Source organism: Bactrocera tryoni, chromosome 4 (assembly GCF_016617805.1).
Source record: "Bactrocera tryoni isolate S06 chromosome 4, CSIRO_BtryS06_freeze2, whole genome shotgun sequence".
Classification (NCBI taxonomy): Eukaryota; Metazoa; Arthropoda; class Insecta; order Diptera; family Tephritidae; genus Bactrocera; species Bactrocera tryoni.
This window is the reverse complement of record NC_052502.1, coordinates 79,431,841-79,454,245: the sequence shown is the minus strand read 5'-3', so window position 1 is coordinate 79,454,245 and position 22,405 is coordinate 79,431,841. Positions and strand designations below refer to the sequence as shown.

At 38.3% G+C, this 22,405-nt stretch overlaps 1 protein-coding gene across 3 annotated transcripts; it reads right to left on the bottom strand.

Annotated features, from left to right (window-relative positions):
- Positions 1-718: 718 nt before the first annotated feature.
- LOC120774867 (unconventional myosin-XV) lies at positions 719-22,197 on the bottom strand. Of its 3 annotated transcripts, XM_040104697.1 has the most exons (8): positions 21,745-22,197; positions 21,559-21,682; positions 17,118-17,347; positions 9,207-16,118; positions 2,733-3,262; positions 2,423-2,666; positions 1,218-2,357; positions 719-1,138 (listed from the first exon to the last, which is right to left on the bottom strand). In XM_040104697.1, the coding sequence occupies exons 3-8, from the start codon at positions 17,241-17,243 to the stop codon at positions 971-973; spliced, it is 9,120 nt and encodes a 3,039-aa protein (XP_039960631.1). In that variant the 5' UTR covers positions 17,244-17,347; positions 21,559-21,682; positions 21,745-22,197; the 3' UTR covers positions 719-970. The 3 variants fall into 3 exon arrangements, with proteins under 3 accessions (XP_039960631.1, XP_039960632.1, XP_039960633.1); XM_040104698.1 differs by lacking the exon at positions 21,559-21,682; XM_040104699.1 differs by lacking the exon at positions 21,559-21,682 and having other exon boundaries at positions 22,018-22,197.
- Positions 22,198-22,405: the final 208 nt, after the last annotated feature.

Here is a 22,405-nt window from a genome sequence, read left to right as displayed (position 1 = left end):
TAAAATAGAAAATAACGATTTGGTAATTTTATCAATAGGAACATTGATGTAAACTTTGTGGCAACCTTCACATTCCTACAAGTTACAAATTCGGAAATTTACAGTGCAGGATGAGTGAAATATATAATTTGGATAAAACGGCTTTATTTAGTGATAATTATGCATTACATTAGATATATAGTAAAGCTTTAGTTTCTTTTCATATTTTAAAAGTATTTTGATTACTCATGCGCGCTGAATAAATGCAATTGTGTACAAGTTTTCGAATGGAAATTTCCATGCATTGCACAGCGTGCGTTCAGTGTGTGACCTCCTTCCGGTTGATATTCATTTCAAAACTGCACCCGCCTTTTCAGTGGTAAGTGACATTAAATTCTGATTTTGAAATACATTTTTATATAAATCGACGCATACGAGTTTACACATACTCGTATATGTAGATAAGCCAGCTGCACATCATAGGTAGGATGTTTAAATAACTAATTAAAAAAATTTCCTTAAATTTGAATTGAAAATGGAAGACTCGCATATCAACAAAACTTTCAACATATTGCATGAACCATTTTAATAATATAAAATAACTTCTTACGTGATTCTCTAAGTGAAAAATAATTTAAGATTATATGAATGTATATTTATTTTTTCCATTCTCTAATTATTAGATATGTATATTTATAATGTACTGTATGTACATAAGAATTTATAGATACTGTAACAATTTGAACAAATGAAAACTTTATTTATAGCAGATATACGTATGTTAGTATAATATCCACCGAGCCGCCGATCAGATTGTATTCTTGTATAGCTGCTCACATTCAAGAATTTTGCTTCCGATAAAGTCAATTATCTTAAAGAGCTACAAATATTACTATAAAACTAGATATAGATATTAGAGAAATAACGTTATATAAGATTGAAATCGTATAGAATTTCAATTTTACTGCGAAACAAACTACTTAATTTGAATTTAATTCAGTTCTCGTTTGTCTCTTTGGCTAATTTGCGCCATTGTTATATATTGCCGCACGAGTCGAGATATCTCATGTGCTTGTTCAGTTTGGACGCGTATAACGCGTTGCTGCATAAGATTGCCCACTTTCATGTCCAAAAAGAGTGCACCGTCTTCCGAACGCACCTAAAATATTTGAGTTATTAAGTAAAAATGTGAAATCAGATTTAGGTACACACATATGTATGTATGTAAGTGTACTTACTTTGCGTGTGGAAATAACTTCCATGAATGGCCAGTGCTGTAGTGTTTCGTGCGTGTTTGGATCCAGGAATAGCACACCGCGTCTATTTAAGGCCAATATCAAATCACGCCACATTGGGTTGCTGTCTTCGACGTGGGGTCCCTCTTCGGCCCAAATGCGTTTCACCGCAAAGAAACTACTGCCGAACAGAGGCCACGCAGATAGTACCGTAAGAAATTGAGCTTTTACTTGTCCAGGTGTTAATCCAGCAATTTGTGGCCAAGCTGATTGCACTAAGCTTACCCATTGTGCAGGACGGATTTCTCGAACACTAAGCGCCGGTTTGGGTAATAGAAATTTGATTTCTTTCATAGCCGGAACATGTGTTAAATCAGCAGCACGATGAAGTAATGCTGCTATACGTGCCATATCGCGGACTATCTCTGGAATTGGTACACCGTTTCCAGGTAGTTCTAATAACAAACCCTCTAAGTAATCTGGAGCCACTTGATTAAAGAGTACTTCTACGTATAGCGGCGTTGGTGCTGGTTCTCGTTTTAAAGGAAAATGCCAAACGGATCGGCAGAATATTAAGTAGAATGGTTGACCTGATTTAAGGAGCTCCGTGGTAACGTCTAATATATATTCATCGGCTGCCAGGGGCATAGTAAAAGCGTCACCTTGAACAATGCAGTATAAAGAAAATTCCTGTTGTTCAGCTTCCGACTCCACACTCAGTAATGCACAAAGTTCGGCAATAACGTCAGCGACCACAGTGGAGCAGCGAGTGTTTACTACGCGTTCCGCCCCTCCAGGTAGACGATAAATTTGACGACGCGCTGAACGTCCAGCTGACACAGCAGTAACTTCCTCAACACTAGGCACGTTTTTACGCCCACCGCAGCGCGCTGTTTTACGCAAATTGGCTAGGCAAACTGCGGCGGTGCCATGACAAGAACGTCGTCGATCTGAAGCTGCTGATGTCAAGTGTTCCATTAAGTAAGGGCGTAGCGCATCTGAACAACCAAAGTATGCTGCTAAAATGCTCAGTAAACGCCATGCGCGTTGGGCGGAATCCGGGCATGGAGAGCGATTAGCAGTCGTTTGTTTCATCAACTGACAGTATACTTCGTCCCGCAGCGCCAAATACTTGTGGCAATGCTATAATTTTTTTTATCACATTTAAAAGCTGAACAAGACCACAATATTTTTATTTTTTAACTTACCATGAGCACAGTGTAAACACATTTGACTTCGGTAAGCTCAGGATCGTGCGGTATATCGCCACAATAGCGTAAAATACATTCAAAACATTCAAGCGCCAAAGGTGCCAGATCATTGGGCAACCGCAGCAACGGCATACGAATCGGAGTTCCTTGCCATTTCACCAAATCTGCATAAGAAGGTGTTCTACGATCGGCATGATCTCGAACGGCATCGCGATTATTCACACGACCTTCAGGGTATTGACTGAAAAGTGAAAAGTTTGGTAAATAAGAAAGTATGTTGAAAGCATATGTGAATAAATTCCATTACTCATTCCGGAAGTGTTGCATGGCAAATTGAAGAAGAGAATATTTAGTTACAGATGGCGATGGTCCATTGCTGCCATTTGGTTCCTCTGTCAAATAATTGGCATCAAGCTGATGTGACATCGAAACGTGATTGCTACCATGTTGAAGTTGTTGATGTTGCTGCGTATGTTGTTGTTGGGTATTCGAGACTTTACGCGTAGGATGCAGGTAACTCGATTGTTTTGTGAACTGATGACGGTCCGCAGTAATTGCCGTTGATTCAGCCTCGCTATCCATTATATGGTGTGCGTCCTGATGAACATCGACCTCTGTGTCGACACTATGTCGTCCATGTTGCATAGCAACTGACTTTTCCATGTTAATTTCATGGCCACTTGCAGAGGTCATTGCTACAACATCGTTATGGTTATTGACCGCGTTTCCATGTTCACGGTGATTGGATTGGCGCGATTCCAAACGTTCAATTGGAACATTGAGTGTTTGTGCAGCTGCACGGGCACCCGAAGATAGTGTAGATGCTTTCGATTGGCTCTGAAATTTGGAAAATAAATGTTACCGTTATGAAGTCATTCATATATGTACATATCAGTGGCCAAAAACTGGTCTATCGAAGCAATTGTGAAAGCTGTACACCACTTCAAGAAAATAAATCATGCAGTATTCAAACAAACTGTTGAAACAGTAGACATAAATGTTAGTTGAAGTGTGTATGCACGTATATTTGTAACGGGTAACCCACGCTCTTTTGCATATTTAACTATTTACAGCGCGGTTTGATCAAACCGACAATTTTCCGTGGAGGATACAAATATATATACAGGTATATAGGGATGGGTATACATGGGTGATACTTCCTCGTTTAGAGTTCATTCGGACTTTTTCCGTTTTTTTTTTTTTGTATTTTAAGTTTGTCCTTTGGCTAAAAAGTTTTACCGAGTCGGTGTTTATATTAATGCTTGTTATTAACAATGACCAACTATGTCGGGGTAAATTAAGTAATATTAAACATGAAAAAAGTTATAAAATCAATTTCATGCTTTTTAAATATTGCTTAGTTTTTTTCCATATTCATTCCTCTTGAACATTCTTTGATAAAATGCCTTGACACTAAGGATTCTGCCCTAAAACCTTTTTGGGTATTATCTGTACAAACGATGAAAATGTGTTTACACGCATATTTTTAACGGCCTAACTTATTACATTAAAATGATTTTTATTAGATGAGATATTTTTTAAACTTTGTTGTTAAATGATCATGGCAACAACACGAACTGGGCCAGTTTCAGCAGCACAGCGTATGTGACCGTTATGGTGCGTCCTAGTGACTTCACAGCCTAAGAGCATTTTATACTAAGCAATTACACACACAAATTCATTCATAGACACATTTATGGTGAATTTGTATATTACATATGCACATAACTACATACATACATACGTATACACACATAAGAGTACAATGAACATGTTTATGCGTCCAAATACATTACATCTTAAAGTGTTGCGTTTTTTACTAGTGTTCATACTTATACATACATATGTACATATGTTATGAAGCTGTAGCTCACGGCTGACGGTACGGTACGGGCACCGAACCGCTTCAACAATGCATTTCACCTGTACGCAGCACGTCCAGTGAGAAAATTAAGACTGTGAATTTAATTTCATTTATTCTCGTTCACTTTGATAATGAAATAAATATATGTTGCAAGTACATATGTGATACAACACAACGGCTATGAACCAGTCTGAAGTGCGAATTGCGGTTTGCGCCGATGCACCAAAATGACCGTTCAGTCACAACACTGACCATATTTATAAACTCATGTAATTTCGTTGCTATTCGGATCATTTTCATGCACCTGTAACTTTCTATTTCATATTTTCAAGTTAATTATTTTATATTCGAAATGTAGAATTGAACTCTGCTCTGTTTGCATCTCAGCTAATTAATTTTTGGCCTCCATGCATCCCAGGCCATTGATATATATGTACATACATACATATGTCTGTACAGGCAAACAGCATATCAGCATATACATATGTGCATACAACCGCTGTTTATGTATTATATGTCATATATGTACATATGTATGCATATAGTATAGATAGAAACAATGAATTATATACTAACGAATCAAAATAATAATTGTTCTCGAAGTTCAGCGAAAAGAATTTCATATCCGTTTCATACATCGTTATTATTATGGTTAAATTGTAATGATATTACTGTAGTATCTAATGGCACACTTCAAAATAGATGTTCCTACAAAATATCTGCTAAACGCAAACACATCATATATAGTTTGTATACTATACATACATATGTTTGTATATCAATATTTTCATTATACCCTAAACAGGGTATATTAAGTTTGTCACGAAGTTTGTAACACCCAGAAGGAATCGTCGGAGACCCTATAAAGTATATATATAAATGATCAGTATGTCGAGCTGAGTCGATTTAGCCATGTCCGTCTGTCTGTCCGTCTGTCCGTCTGTCTGTATATATACGAACTAGTCCCTCAGTTTTTAAGATATCGTTTTGAAATTTTGCAAACGTCATTTTCTCTTCAAGAAGCTGCTCATTTGTCGGAATGGCCGATATCGGACCACTATAACATATAGCTGCCATACAAACTGAACGATCGGAATCAAATGCTTGTATGGAAAACTTTCACATTTGAAAAGATATATTCACGAAATTTGGTATATGTTATTTTCTATGGCAACAATGTAATCTCCGAAGAAATTGTTCAGATCGGTTAACTATAGCATATAGCTGCCATACAAACTGAACGATCGGAATCAAATGCTTGTATGGAAAACTTTCACATTTGAAAAGATATATTCACGAAATTTGGAATATGTTATTTCCTAAGGCAACAATGTAATTTCCGAAGAAATTGTTCAGATCGGTTTACTGTAGCATATAGTTGCCATACAAACTGAACGATCGGAATCAAGTTCTTGTATGGACAACTTTCACATTTAACAAGATATATTCACGAAATTTGGAATATGTTATTTTTTAAGGCAACAAAGTAATCTCTAAAAAACTTGTTTAGAACGGATTACTATAGCATATAGCTTCCATACAAACTAAACACATAGTTACTAACATAAATGCACCTGTGAAGGGTATTTAGCTTCGGTGCAACCGAAGTTAACGTTTTTTCTTGTTTTTAATTAAAGTAATATAAAATTACAGTAGAATTGTGTTAAGTGCAGTAGAAGGGATATTTAAAAGTAACAAATAGCTGCAGATAATAATTTTACCTCTGTGAGGCTCATTGTTTCAAATCTTGCCAATATTTCTTTAACAGATACTTTGCATTCGCCAGGTTCCTCGAGAATGGTCTCCATTCGGCCAACAGAACCACTACTTGCCAGGCTTGGACGTCGCTTAGTTGATATTTGCGTTTGATTAGTGGTGTTGTTAATGCTACCGTTATGGGTATCATTATTACTGTTTACATCAGCAGTAATTATCGATGAATTTTCATATCCATTTTCTGGATTGCATTGTTCATGACAAGCTTCCGTGTTTTCATTTCCGTCCGCCTCAGACCCATTAATATAACTTTGTTGCGCGAATTCGGAATCATTATCTTGACAGTTTTGTTGTTTTTGTTGCATAGAACTCCAAGTTTTTTCTGGAGAATGATTTAGTTGCACAATCTCTCTCTTATTGTTATTATTTGTATCTCTTTGGTATTTTCCGTTTTCACTATTGTTAAAACTGTTATTGCCGTTACTATTGTTACTATCACTGCGGTTACTATATGTTTCACATCTGTATATCTTGCCAAAAGTTTCGTTGACATTCTTTTGACTATCACTATCACCAGAATAACCTTTATCGTCACTAGCTTGCGTCCAACATTTCTCTTCATCATCCTCCGCACTCCATGCATTTTCAAAGTCAACGTCATGACTCAGAGAGGAGCATTGTTCATTGAATTCGCGAATTGTCTCGTCTGTTAATTGATCCAAATCGCTACGGCGATGTACCTGAACAGCAGTTGTACCAGTTATATGTGCAATTTCCGCATCATCCGAATCGGTATAAATCAAATCTTGATTATCGAACGCATCTTCCACATCAGTTAGCTGATTCAAGGAATCTAAAGATGCCGTTCGCGTCAGGGTGTCATCAAAGGTTTCTAATCCTTGCTGATTTTGCTGAGTGGTACACTCCACACAAGAATTTAAAACGAATTCCTCCGACTGGAACGTGCTCGTCACACTGCTACGTCCATCTATTCGAGATGTTAACTTCCGCCCAGGAAGTAATGCATTGCTTTGGAGTAGCTTAAAGTTATTAAATTTGTCATTGTTCATTTTATTGATCAAAGACTCAACTTTATTGACGATACTGCTGAATTTATGGTGAGATGAGCCACTACTGTGGCTGCTTTGAGATTTAGAAGAAGACATCGATTGCGCTTGAGATGACATTTTTGCTACGTACGGCTAAAAACTTTAAGAAATTTATAGTCCATTTTTCAGACACATATTCATTATACGCATGTGCATATGTTTCGACAAATTTAACTTTAACTTCATTTAAATTTAGTGGCACACATGTCTGCAGGCATATACATATGTACATATGTATCTATATTTCTTTTGTTTAAATTGTATCTAGCATCTTGTTTTAGTTAACTTTGCTGCAAAACAAGTGAAAGTTGTATATGCGCACCGATTAGCACCGACCGCACACCAAAGTCTCTGCGCAATTAAAAGGCCGTAATTGGCTAAGTAACCGACTGAGCTGCTTCGCGGCACTGTCAACGAACTCTATGCGCGTACTAGTTATTGTCAATTGACCAAATACCAGCTGCTGAACATCGCAATTACGTTTACGCATTTATTCGATCGAGTAAGAACGGTTTCAATATACATAACTTGCAACACTTTGTCTATGATGTTCACTTTTTATTATTTTATATATGTATATTCATATATGATGCAGCGGAACTAATTGCACTACAACCGGATATACAATAACCTTATGTGACAGTTACGAATCGTTTTATTATTTTACGCGACTGGTTGCCTGACCATCTCTCATCCCGTTAAAAATATAAAAAAATCTAATAATACCAATTGTTGGAGACTAAAAAAACTTTCTGCAGCTATGTGATTAAACGGTAAATTTTCCGCACAGCTGTAGTAGCCACCGAAGCTCGTTTGTCGCAACTAAAGATTTGAAAATCGCGGAGCACTCACTTGACCATTTCACTAACCAAGCAATCGTCGACAGAAAGCCAAGTTGCGGCATTATATAAATACATATACACATTGTACACTTATGCATGTATGTATGTGCGTCAGTGGATAGCTGTACGTGGCTTAATACTCATACGAGTGTGTTTCAGTGCACTTTTTTGTCGAATCTATAGACTCGCTTACTGTGCCCACGATCAACTTTGTAGCTAGCAAAGAGTCAGAAAATGGTATCCGTTGTCTATATATTTGTACACGCATGTATGTGTTTGTGCATGGATAGTGGTATATGTACATATATACTTATATTCAAACACATACACAAATAAGTATGTGTGCATATGCAGAACTCGCCATTACATTTGAAATACTTCTGACATTATAGATGTAGCGTTTTGGACGTGTGCTCAGCCCGAAAATGTGGAAATTTAATTGAATGAACTCTATTTTTTAGTTTAATTTTGATGCATGGAAGCTTTCATATTTTGCTTGGTAAATACATATTAATTTATTCATGAATGCATAATGTTTACAACATTTCCAACTTCGTTCACATACATATATGTATGCTTAGTTGTAATATAGGTGAATATAAAAAAATAGGTGTTATAAACAATATAATAAGCTTACCTAAACTGTCATAATTGTTGATTATAAAAGATTGCATCTTTAACTTGCGTACTCACTTGTGCATACCTATGTGATATACATATGTATGTAAGTATGTGGGCAATTTCATAGCACAGAGATACAAACATACATACATATGTAAAACACAAAAGGCTTTTTGGCCATGAAACTTTGCCTTCACAAAATACTAGCTTTTATCATTATCATTTGAGACTTTTATTTTAATTGTAAAATTTATGAATAAACCTATTTGATTCGTCGTGTGATCAAGCCGGTTTTTGTATGGCGCAATTGCATAGGACGCTTTAGAAATCAGTCGCTTTATAATCATCGTTTGTTTACAAATTTGCCCGGCATTTCGCTTCCGTCGGCTATTGTCAGTCTATCAATGTGTTTATATTTCCCATTTTTGTTCTTAAAATATGCATGTATTTTGGGACGACATATCAACTAGTAAAATATTTTCAATTCTGCCAGGTATTAATACATATGTATTAGTACAATTATTTTTATGGATATTATAATAAGCAGCCTCTTTTTGTTCTATTGAATACATTTTTTATATACATATGTACATATATAGTTGGTGCGTGAGAAATGTTTGTTCACTTACCTTGCGATACTCTTGAACAAATGTGGTAATCATCGCCTGAATAGAGGCTGCCCGAGCTGCATGCAATGCCAAATGCTCTCCACTGCGTATATTTAACTGCAATGAAGCAGGTCGGGGCAGTGTGATTGCATTTTGAATTTCGCTCAATGAAATGGCTTGCACAACAATCAGATATTCTGCATCGCGGCGTGCTAAGTAAATACCGTTGTGGGAAATACCCATTATTGAAACATCGGGATACTGTGGAGCGCCCTGTACTGCAAATAGACGAGCAAAATACAGTGGCCAACCGCGTGCCATGTCGATCAGATGACGTTTAACCAATGCTCTAACATTTTGACTATATATAGTCTCAACTGTTACGCCATGCCCGTTCAGCATACTCACTGCCACAGATTTCTCTTGTGGAGAAATGCGTAAACAGGGAGTGATTCCAAAAACGTCGGCTACCACCTGTGAGAAAAGTAAATCCAATGCAATAGGTGGGCCTATAGGTTCATTCGGATGAAAGACCTCTTTACGGACACGTAGTCTCCATGGCACCCTGTTATATGTGAAACACGCAGTGGCTGGGCTTTTAATGGACGGAGGGGCTGGTACAGGAGCTGGTATAGCTGGCAATGGCCATTCGTCGCCACCATCAGTCTCTTCTTCGCGACGTGTACTTTGTGACAGTTCTGTGGATGCAGACGATTTTCGCTTACGTTCTTTTTCATATTTTTGTGCCATATGTGTTCGAAATGTGGCAGGACCTGTGATTGGGGCGGGATTCATGCTGACTGAAGCAGTGTTTGGTTTCTGGTTGGTTTGCAAGGAGGGTTGCGAAAACTTACGTTCCATTTGAGAAACTATGGATGATTTATCAGCGCGTTCGACAGTAGCCATTATCACCTTGGGTGGCGCCGGATGATATACTTTATTGCTCTCTTTTTCACGTTCAACTTGTCTTATTTCGTAGATACGTTCTCGTTTTTCACGCTCCTTTTCTCGATCGCTACCACTTGAAGATGGACCTTCAACTTCTGCTCGATCCCAAACAGATTCTGAAAAGTCATCGCGATCTCGGGAACGAGATCGTGATCTGGATCGTTCTCGCTCACTTTTAATTTCCTTTTTAAAACTAGTTTCATACACCATATCTAGTTTGGCCGCTTCGGCACGTCCCCAAGAGTCATATGTCTCCTTAGAATCATCAGAGCCATTCCAGTTATGGCGAGCTCCAAAAGTGTCTCGATCTTGTCGTTGTATAAATGCTGGAATATCTTTACCATTTTGACTACGGAAAATAACGTCATCCTCCTCAAAACCGAGTTGGGTTGGTGGTGTTTTTGGAGCAGGGGGTGGAGCTGGGGGTGCAATTGATGGGGGGCGTATGGGTGGCGGTGGAGCCGGAACGCTTGGAGCTGGAGGCACACCAGTTGGCCAAATTGGTGGGGGAGAAAGCTTACCCTCCATACGCTCAATTTGTGAACGCACTGAGGGCAAGTCCTTATCATGTTTGCTTTCAATATTCAGAAAATGTCCACTTAGTTGCTGCTGTAACATCAGTTTTCTTGTATCTTCAAGTTTAGCTGGGGTTCTCTGCTCTGACTTGGTACTAACCGTTGAACGGACAGAATGACCAGCAGTTACTTGTTCCAATCTCTGACGCATTTCAGAACTTAATTTTAGTTTGCCAACACTTCCAGGTGGGGGTCTTTCAGCACCGATTTCGAAGCTCTTTTTAGCAACTTTCGTCGTTACTAATGTTTGCTGTTGTTGCTGTTCAATAACCTCCTTATTAGAAATTTTATTTCCGGTTGTTTCGATCTTAAGAGTTGTTCGCACCATTTGAGCATGCATTTGTGGCATATTAGAAACAGGGGATGGGCTATTAGAAGTATCGATTTCAAATTCCTCCCATTCCATGGCTGAGCCAGTCAATGAACCGTTACTGCTGTGAAACTGTGATTGCGGTGTAGTTTTTCGTTGAGACTGCCGCATTTTGAAAGCAAAAAAGTCTTCCTCAGTTTCAAACTGAGGGGCATCCTGTGGTGGTGGCCAACGCCACTTCCCTATTCTTACTGTCTTCGCTCGACCATAGGGATCAAGAAAATGTCGTGTTTCTGATGGATCTTTAGCTTCTATAGGTGGAGGCATAGGCGGAGGCGGTGGAGGTGGTATTAAAGATCCAACACTTTCTGAGGAGGCTTTTCTGTTTCGGTCGTTCTCAGAAAATTGAGAAATTCTGTTTTTAACACTTTGTTTTCGAACATTATTTTGAATTACTGGTGGTGAAGGGTTTACGTTAGTCATTACATTTTTTGTTGTGAGACTGGTTTGCTGCACTGTTGTTAGCACGGGTACTAAGGGTGGAGATGTTGTACCCGTAGGTGTATCCTGCTGGCTGAGTAATGTTTGTAAAGCTTGATTTTGTGCCAGTAACTGCTGTTGAATTTGCAAGTTTTGGGCCATTGCAGATTGCAGAAACGCGCGTTGAACTTGTTGTTGATATAAATTAGGATCCGTGTCAGGAGGAATATTAATCATTTGCATAATATTATCCGCATTTGCAATCATGGGGCTTATTGGGCTAACCACCGGTGAAGTGACGAAACTAGAATTAGATGTGGATTGTGTGTGTGTGGTACCACCCCCTTTAATGATCTCTATTAGTTCAGCTTGTTTTGTTAGTGTGTTAACTGCTTCATTGATAAATATCGGCTTAAAGAGACCCGTTATGTACTCATCCAAATTATTAGTTGATGATTCGTCATTACCATCCTTTTTATCGCCACCGCCTTTAATTTTTTCGCAGAGGGCATCCACATTTGTAAAAAGGTCTACAGACGATTGAAGAGTGTTAGGAACTTCTAAAAACTCGTAAATATCAGTTGAGGCTTTAGTATTCTCTAACTGTTTCTCTCCGCCTCCTCGTATGCTTGCTGCCAATGATCTTGCATCTGATAATTCATCCAAAGATCCATCTAGTACAGGACTAAATAAATCATCAAGGAATTGATCGACATCCGAAGCTTGGGATGGTACACGTACGCGACGAACGTGCGAAGCCAACGATGGCGCTTCACTTGTGTCTGACATTGCTGAGGAACGAGTTGCATACTCGGATTTTTCCATGTATTTGCTAGAGTGAGAACCAGCATGTGATCGACGACCAGCATGTTGCGACTTTTGATAGCGAGGACCAGTTTCTTTTCCCATAGGCGTCAAACGCTCTGCAGAGTGATACCTATCATTTAGTCGACTTTCAGATAGACCAAGATTTGTTAAGGGTTCAGGTTCAGGAGTTGGATCAAGATCAGCAACATCTCCGGCTAGTAGGTCATCTAATGATTTTGATCTATTTTTTTCTTGTTCAAAATATCTTTCATTAAGTACGGAACTTCGTGACAACAAATCTCTTGATGTTTTCCTAACTGGCTGCTCTATTTTAGGCTCGGCGATAGGGGATTCTTTCGATGTACTCTGTTTAGCTTTTGGAGGTTCTGGAGGTGGAATTTGCGGCCTTTTAGGGCTATTTGACTCGGATTCAGGCATATTTGTTCGCACAAACTTAGCACCAGTTTTAAAAAGATCACTTCGAACAGCAGGGAAGGCTGGACATAATTCTTTTTCTGATATTAAATCTAAAACGTAGTCCAAACCACATGAATCAGTGATCAACTTTCCATCATCTAAGACGACTGTCCAGCCACGATTTGTTATCCCGAGAGTAGATATAGCCAGGGAGGCTGCTTCTTCACAAGTAGTCCATGAATCAATTGCAACAGTTTGAGAAGTATCATCTGGCATCGTCAAAGATACCGCGATATCCGACATTTTTGAGATAGCTCGCCATTCAACCCATGATGGTACAAAATTTCGACAAGCATTTGCCTGCGTATTATTTGAATTGCGTAAAATTTTTTTCAAAAGGAGTTCCTTCATTGATGATGGTGCATTGTCCATTATGAATTTCATCAAATATTTACTAAATGCAGGACCAGGTTGAAAGCATGATAAACAGTGCGCCATCAATTGCCATATACGTTGGGAGTTGGAATCCTCTGCGTTATAAACTTGATTACATAGCTGAACCAATATCTCATCTCGTAGCCCGCGAGAGGATAATCCTTTGTGTACAATATAATCTGAGAGAACTTTTTCCTTATTTCCATCTAAAGTTTTATCATTTGTCCATCGAAGGATCAATTTGAATACCGCCAAAGAATCTTGAAAATCTTGGTCTCGCGAAGCAGCTCTTGTGAGAAACGGTGTTGCAATCGGTTCTCGTCGTGGTGATAAACGCATACCATTGCAATATACGGAGCTGAATTTACCAAAAGAGAATTGATCCAGATCCTTTGGCAAATCTCCTGCTACAGGTGGCCCTGGTACGGTACCAACTACTTTAACAAGATGGCGATCGCCATGCACAGGAGTCCAACCGTCTATCTTTGAATAAATAAAAGCTAGTTCCGCTGGTATGTCCAAATAAGCTACTTGGCTTCGCTCTATATGCTCTCTAGCCAGTTTTTTGGCTTCTCGTTCTTTCTGTGCTTTTTGCATTTCCAATCGTCGTTTATAATCAGCCTTAAGTTTAGCAACTCTCTTTCGATCCATCTTGCCTCGCCATAAGGACTGAGCCTGAATTACACTCTTCTTAAGCTGTGAATATTTGTTCGATTCACGATGTCCCCGCCAAGTTGATTGAATCTTTATAGCAGCTTTCTTTTTGCGGAACATATGACGACGTACTAACATGCCGCGAACATTCTTTTGTATAATAACTGCTGCTGACTTGAGACGATCTGAACGTCCACTTTCTAACAGTCGATGAAGGGCTTCTCGTAGAAATACGCGTGTTGCACCTAGTTGGAAATCGGGTCCTTCTATACCGGTACGTGGAAGAGACTCCAGTAAAATGCGACACAATTCACGATATGGTGTACCACGAGGAAGTGGCGTACGTAGAAGGTGGCGATACCTTTCGACAAAGTGTTGAAATTTCAAACGAACTGGATAACCCTTTTGCCTAATTTGAATAGTATCAAGCATACCTAAATAACGTAATTGTTGTAGAACACAGGGCATATCCATCTTTAATGCATGTTTTTCGTTATTCGGTTTGATGCAGCGAACGAACCAAGGATTGCAACGTCCCATTGATTGAAGAAGCTGCTGCAGCGAGTCGGAGAATCTAGCCGCAACTGTGGGTGTACGTGGTTTCATTGTTACAAATCGACCATTGCTTCCCTTTGGAAGAGTTTTGCCGGAGTCACGTTGAGCTCGCAATTGCTTCGTTAATTCCACCACTAACTGCAATTTGCTCGATCCCAACAGTTCCAAAACATCACTTCGCAAAGCATCTCGGTTTTTATCTAGAAATCCGTCAACGCAATACCATACTTGGCCTGCGTAATGTGTTATACCGAATTCTTGAGCACCTATTCGTGGTCGAGAATATAATTCATTAAGGGCATGGTTATAGTGACACTTCTCTAAGAAACTCATATCTGTTGCACGAGGAAAATTGGATTCGTCGTCTAATAAGTGAAATATACCAACCGGTTTTTTAGCCAGCAAATGAATGACTGGTAAATTGTCGTCCCATGTCAGTGGCGTCCACTCAAGTCGCTCGCGTGAATATTCAGCTTGTTCCAGTTTAAAAACATGTTTATTGAAATATAATTGAAGATTTTCATTCGCATAATTTATACATAACTGTTCAAATGAGTTCTCCACAAGATCTTCAAAGCCAAATATATCCAAAATTGATATGCGATGAGCGTCATGGGTGCCACCTTTCTGTACTATAGAGTTTATACGCGATACCAACCAATTAAAAAGCCCAGCATATAATGCTTTGGCAAAGGCGTCTCGTGAATCTAGCGCCTGATCAATACCAAGGGGAGTGTGCAAACGTTCCGATCGAGCCTCGGTAATTCGACTAGTTAGTGCTCTGTGAAGTCCATCAGCAGATATATGCAACAAATGTGCCGCCCATTTGATTTCAGCATCAGATCCAACTTCCACACCTTCTTGACCGTGACGTAGTTGGCGACGATGAAAATACACATTTCCCAAATGTAGCACCGATGCCAATACTCGTATAATCCCCTCGCGTTCTCCTTCTGAAACGCCTAAGACTTGCATGGCGCTTTGAAGTGAGTCCCAATCCACTCGTCCGGGGGCGCAGTCTGTAGCACCTTGATTTAAGTAAAAATATTTATCAGCTTCAAGCAGACCATATTTTGTCCGCTCAGTCTCCGACAACCCACCAAGCATTTCATAGAAAACGTGATAATTTCTCTCTCCAGGCGCCTGTGTCACAATACGCGACTTTTCCAATAGGTATTGCGTAATTTTTGCACCAACAATTGCTCCATTTTTAAAGTAAACCTCAAGATATTTCCCAAATCGGGAACTGTTATCATTGCGAGCTGTACGAGCATTACCAAAGGCCTCCAGCAGTGGCGCTGCCTCAAGTATCTGTTCAGCAATGACGGCTGATGCCGAACCACCACCCGGTACTACAGCAGCCAAATATTGCATTACTAATTTAGTTGACTCTGTCTTTCCTGAACCAGATTCTCCAGATATTACTACCACTTGTGGTGATGGTAATGCAGCATGTGCAGCTGCACCTATGGCAAACAAGTGTGGTGGCATTGTGCCCAAAGGTTTTCCAGCATATTTCTTAGCTACCTCTAGTCCATAAGAATCGGGAAACATTTTATATGGATTAACAGCAATTAAAATGCTTCCAGCGAAGGTATAAATGAGACCTTTATCATAGCGCAGACGTAAGTTCCATAGCAATGAAGCTTCGTGTAGATCCTCCAGCATTGTCATATCATCTACACCACTACTTCCAAGATCTTGTCGCGGTCGTAAATTTCCCTCTCCTGGTTGCAGTGCAAATGTCTGGGCCTAAAATAGAGAACAGGAGTAGTATGATTAAACTTATATTCATATTATTATTATAAGCTGCTTGAAAACGAGTTTTGCATCGTGTGTATAAGTACACATACATATGTATGTAAGTATGTGTAATGTTTTGGATATTCAACAGTTACGAACGTGTTTTGCTATGACATCGCTGCAAATTGTCGAAAGCTTTTTCACAGACTGCGGGTAACGATTTTTTGCTTTGCGTTCCTGATCATGCCGTTGCTTTAAGTGCACTATCGCAAGTTGAGTGTTTGTAGAAGGAACATTCTCAACGCTTGGTGGCCGCTGACGACGCTGTATGTGAGGCGATAAAATCGCAATTGACGGCGATGGAGCCGGGCTGGGCGTGATGGAACCGCACCGCTGCCATGGTTCTAGATGAAAACGCACAATACGCATGCTTATTTGCAAAATATCGAAACTCTTGTGTGAAACTATTTCTTAAAAAAATGATAGACAACAGACGCCGCGCGAAAACTACGTGTCTACACTTTGCAATGTCAGTCAGTAGAGTGGACTGTTATTAGTTTAAAAGAGACATCGGCAATTGTCCAACTGAAGATGCCATGCAGCAACTACTCTCCACAGCGCACTGCACTGCACTCTTGTTAGATAAAATGTATAACAAAACTACGTATATATTAACAGCGCTGACCAAGATGTGGCCAAGAAACGTGTTGCTGCTTAACACAGCATTCCGGTATTACGGCTAAGAGTTCTTCGCTATACAGATTGGATTTGATGTTTTGATTTTGCTTCGGTCTCATGGCGGCATTGCTCATGCACAGCGACTCTGTTGCACTGTTAAAGTCTCTTTGATTTAGAGCATATAAACAAAACAAATATCAAACTTCTGTATGATAAGGTCCAGGTATTTTTGTTTCCACATTTGCTAAAAATTTTAGTTTGTTCTGTACGATGTTATACCATTGAATGTTATAGATATTTACTGATAACATAAGTACTATATTTACTAACCTTTCCTTTGATGAGCGCCTGTACAACAATTACTTGAGCAGCACGATGCACCTCTTGTATTTCGCCTGGTATGGGATGACCCACGCCGGGGTCAAACCACACCAAATCACCTTCCACCCAATCCATTTCCCCCAAATATCTGCCTTAGCCCCTGAGTAAGAGTACAAGTCGTCTTTTAGGTATTCAGTAGAAATTTACTTTTTTATGTTAATTGTTCATTAACTGCATTTCTGAAAGAAACGGTTTTAAAAATAATTTCAAAATTTTTCATGTATAAATATTTGTAAAATGTTTTCTAAAAATAATCAAACACATTTTGGGCGGTTAATTTCTGTTTACTCATATACATACCACTGAGTCAACGGTATAAACGCGTACATTGCTAGCAAAAATTCGTCTTAAACCCAACGCTAACCAGCAAATAAACAAACCTTCTCACGTCGCTTTGGCACCTTTCACACTATTTACACACTTTCACCGTCACCCTACGCATCGTCAATTGTTCACCACTGGCACTTACACATAAAAAATTCATTCATTTGAATTATAATTGCTAGATTCATTTTAAAAGTTTGCAAAACAGCAAAAATAAGAAAAACGAAAATTTTTGTATGTGTGGGCTTTCATTGCTGAGCGATATAGGCAAACTTCAACATTTTATAGATATGATGCACCTATGCTAGTGACACCCACCGAGATGTCCATTATTTCATGTTGTGGGCTGGAATATTTAACGGAGGCGGTACGACATATCTATGGCGCAAAATGGGTGCAGTTCAATCATTGAATCAGCAATAATTAATTTTGCGCCGAATTAATTGTTCGATTGCTATATATGTATGTATATTTACATTTAACATAATGCACACTATGTCAACCAGCTGCCATATTTTTGCGCCTGTTTGTCGAAATCAATAGACTGAAGACACAAACTTCCCGACCTTTTTTATTCCCATTATCAATTGGAGTTGTGTATATACATACAATTGCTTGCCAAGTGAAATTAAACAGCAATCTCACTGACTCCTTTAATATTCCAATGCACACTCGTAGTTCATTAGATCTTTTATTCCAATTTAATTTCTATCTCTTTCAACACTCGTTTTAAGCAGTGATCAGAGCTACCACAGACCTAAACAATTTAAACCAATGTGCAAGAAATCGAGATATAAAAAACTTTCACCTGTTTGGGTTCGAGTTAATTGTGGAAGTAGGTTTTACACATTTCACTGCGTTAAATCGTGCTTAGATAACAAAACACCGAAATATGTTTGACAAATGCCTTCACTTGTATATTAAGAATGCAAACTGGTAGATTTTCGAGTTGACGTAGTCTAACAGTATGCATACCGATCATCGGACAGAGTAAAGCCGGAATCGGTGCAGAACTTGTTTTTATGGGCAGCTGAAATTTGAGTGCTGAATGCTCTTTGAACAACAGCTATGTAAACTACTTGGTACAACACATACAATACAATGATACAAGTGGTGTGTTTGAAGAGAGGATATTTTCGGGCGACGTAGAGAGTTGGTTTTGCTTCAACTGGGAGCGCCACCATTGAACATCACCGTTTAACATTGTTGTTCGACCGCATTCCAAAGCAAAAATATCAGCACTTGGTGTTGACAAAGAATAGATCAGAAAAGGAAATATGATTTCGAAGTAAATATTTACTAATATTGTTGAAAATATTTTTCAATTATTGTGTGAATCAAGAAATCACACTGATATTAACTTAAGTACACTTTATATAGCAAAAATTATATGAAATTCCAAAGAGCAGCTAGTTTTGAGATAGTAATACAAACATAACTTAAACCGTCGTAATAAAAGTGGGAGCGGCGGAGGCGTATTTTGTCTGCATCTGCCGAATATTGTTAATTATTGACTGCATAGGTGGATTTTAAAGCTTGACAAAAGCTCAAGGCAAGAATCTACCAAGTATGTACTGAGGAGTTAATTATATGGACGTGTTCAGAAGGAAATTATTAATTTTCAAATATGAAATATGAACATACATATGTGGAAAAAATGTTCCATTTAGTTTGTCTACTTTAGTATTTAATTCATAGTGAGCTTACTTTAGGAATTTAAAGTTGGGATGTTACATTGTGGGGCAATGTCCCAAGTTAACGTCGAGTAATCGTTTAGAAAAGGCGCGTGCGCAAAGAAAGTGAATTAATTCATTTTGCAGTCAGTTTCATTTGTTGCATGCCCGTAGACCTTCGTGCATTACTTAGCGTTTATGCCAACTATTCATATAATGCAAAAACAAAACGTATATATTTATATACATAGGTACGCAGGTGTTTTATGAAAAAATCAACAAACATAAAAAAAAAAACAAATCTTAATGAAATATCCGAATTGAATGTTATTGCCATTCTACATGTTTGAAATTAGACATTGGGCACTGAATCATATTGGCATATGTAAGTTGCTAATCGTTTTTATCAGTAACACTTGAGTGCGCATCAGCTATGTATTAACGCTCAGTTCAACACGCGACTGTGTCGGGGCAAAGTAAGATCAACATATTTTTTTCGCGAAGTCAATATTAGTTGTTAACTGCTGCGTGGCCGCATGAAATACACTTGTAGTTTCTCAAATATAATCGAAATTATTTGCATCTGTTAAAAAATACATGATAAACAGCATAAAAAGAGATGATTAGCATTATTAAGAGTAATGCAAACATGCCAGGCACCGGGGGAATTGAACTCTTTATGAATTTTAATGTATACAAAATAAAATAAAAAAGCGAGAATCGATGGACAGTAATGAGAGAAAATATGAAAATTGGGTCACGAATTTTAGTGCGACGATATGTAGCCCCGACTCAAAAAACAGCCAATAACAGTATTCTAAAACAATCAATTATTTAGAGCCCTCTGTTACAGTATATACATACATATATATGATAGCATAAAAGAAGTATAGTACAAAATTCTCTGAAAAGCTTTATCCGAGAAACTGCATGCCCTGTTATGAGTCAAAAATAAAAGGCACGCGCCTTGTCCATTTTTTTTATCAGATCTCAAACCTTCGGTATGTTATATTCAAGCAATACCCATTGCTCATCGAATTGATTTACCGTTCCGCAGATGGTATGGTAGTCTATTATAAATATAGTCGCAACGGAAGCAAGAAAGTCGGTAAAGACAATGGCGGCGTAACAGCGCGAGCCTTAGCTGTCTACTGTATGTGCCAGCGCATTAGCTGCCTACAGTTTGTTGCCCTTTGCGATTTCTCTGTCCATATATCTTCGCTCAATGGTGCGTTTAATGCAAAACATTCGATCGGTGTTGTTGTCTTTTCAGTCAATGAGTACGACTGTCACTGATAATTGGTCAACAATTTGCTACACCGTAAAGTAGCTGATACTCATGCATTTGGTGTTAAGCGGTTAAATAGTGATCACAGTCAATTCATAGAAGTACTGATTACTTTACAACGACAGTGACTAAAAAAACGTTAAAAGCTAAAAATTGAAAAGGGATAATAAGAACACAGGTGTACCAATAGTCTCGGGTTATTATATGTACTCACGATATAAAAGCAACACGGTAGCTGCATGGAGTTCACATATGCTTGAATGAGAATTTGATAACAATAAGAAGGTACACCGAAGCAAGGGAAAACCTTTTTTAACTAATATTATTGCAAATCAAATAAATAAATAAGTCATATTAACTACTGACGCATTTTAAATCTGATAAACTGAGCTTTCTCCACCCTCTCCCACTAGAGTTCCACAAACGGAGCACCTGCTCTTTTGCTACCTCTCTTTAGCGCTCTATTTGTAATATTTTTATTTCACTTGCCCTAAGATGAGGTTAACGAAATAAAACTGCAGACACATATACAAGAATGATTGTTTGTTGGGCACAATTTAATAGTATAATAGTAATACCCAAGTAGTTTCTTAAATATTGTAGACCTTTTTTACTTTTACGCGCATAAAGCTATTAACTGTTACTGCAATTTAGCTGTCGCTGGTGGCCATTGCTTTTCTAGAAGGCATTGAAGAAGCGGAACCTGTTCAGTTGTATGCTATTATTTATTGCGCATGATTAACGGTTGAGCCGCTATTCGATGGTTGATTATTTAGGTAAATCGGTATTTAGTTATTTTGTGGACTCCCCTATATTCGATAAATGTATTTCTAAGTAGCAGCTTTATTGTAAAAAAAACATAGCTGTGTTCACTCACATTATTAAGAATTTTTAATCATGGAAAATGAAAAGTTCAATAATTTCAACTTCCATAACTTCATATTTGCTTTATTTATCTAAAAAGGTGGGGATAAAAGTAAAAACGAAAACAATAGAATTGCAAGGTATAAAACTAATATACATATGCATATGTAAGAGTGCATGCAGTTGTATATATTGTTTTACACATGAGATCAGGTCACAGCAGGGCTTAAAAAATACATACTTGATCAACACCAATACACAGAGAACTAGTGAGATCGCTCCGATAGCATGAGCCACTGCCACGAAGTTAAATTTTCGTTCGTTGTTGTTCAGTTAAGGTGCGATAGCATATTTCTATGTATTTACTTGAAAAAAAATTGTACTCGATTAGTTATTAAATATGTATGTATAAACTTAACCGTCACACCTTTGTGTTGTAAACCAAGAATACCGTGGGATTATATGAGGAAATGTGCTCCAAAACGGATATTTCCTTTTTGTGTTTAAATTTTAGCCGGCCGATTATATAGACTTTTTTCGTGTGGATTGACTCTTTTGGTGTATTTTACCGATTTCACTACGCTTATTCGTGTGCGTTTTTAAGAACGAACATTTGTTTCCACACATGGATGTGGTTGTTACAGAAAAATATATTAATATTATACTCTTATTCACACATAGAATTTTTTCATTCACTGACCAATATTTGCTTTATTTATGTACGTATACAGCTTTGTACTTTTGTATGTATATGTGTGTCGTTTGAGATCTTTTCAATCCATTACACTTCTTGTTTTTCTAATTAATTTGCGACGAGCACATACAACGAATCCGTTCGAAAGTCAGCAGGTAACTGAATCGTTGAAGCCATCTCGATCAGAAATAACTTGTTAAGGCTGCCGCCATAACTTAAACTGTGGAATGTAGGCAGGTTCTTAGCCGACGTGATTTGGAAGAGAGCTCACTACAAAGTTACTGGCTCACCTGTGTCTCACCAACTCACAATAGCATATGTTTATTGGGTTGAGTTGAGACGATTAAGCGAAAATATCTTCATTCATTCACTCTGTGTGTGCGCTCAGTGTCTC

Coding starts and splice junctions, on each gene's coding strand:
- LOC120774867 (XM_040104697.1), bottom strand. CDS start 17,243: ATGGATTGGGTGGAAGGTGATTTGGTGTGGTTTGACCCCGGCGTGGGT. Junction 3,263..9,206: donor TTGTTCAAGAGTATCGCAAG/GTAAGTGAACAA, acceptor TCCAAATTTCAG/AGCCAATCGAAAGCATCTAC. Junction 1,139..1,217: donor AAGTTATTTCCACACGCAAA/GTAAGTACACTT, acceptor CAAATATTTTAG/GTGCGTTCGGAAGACGGTGC.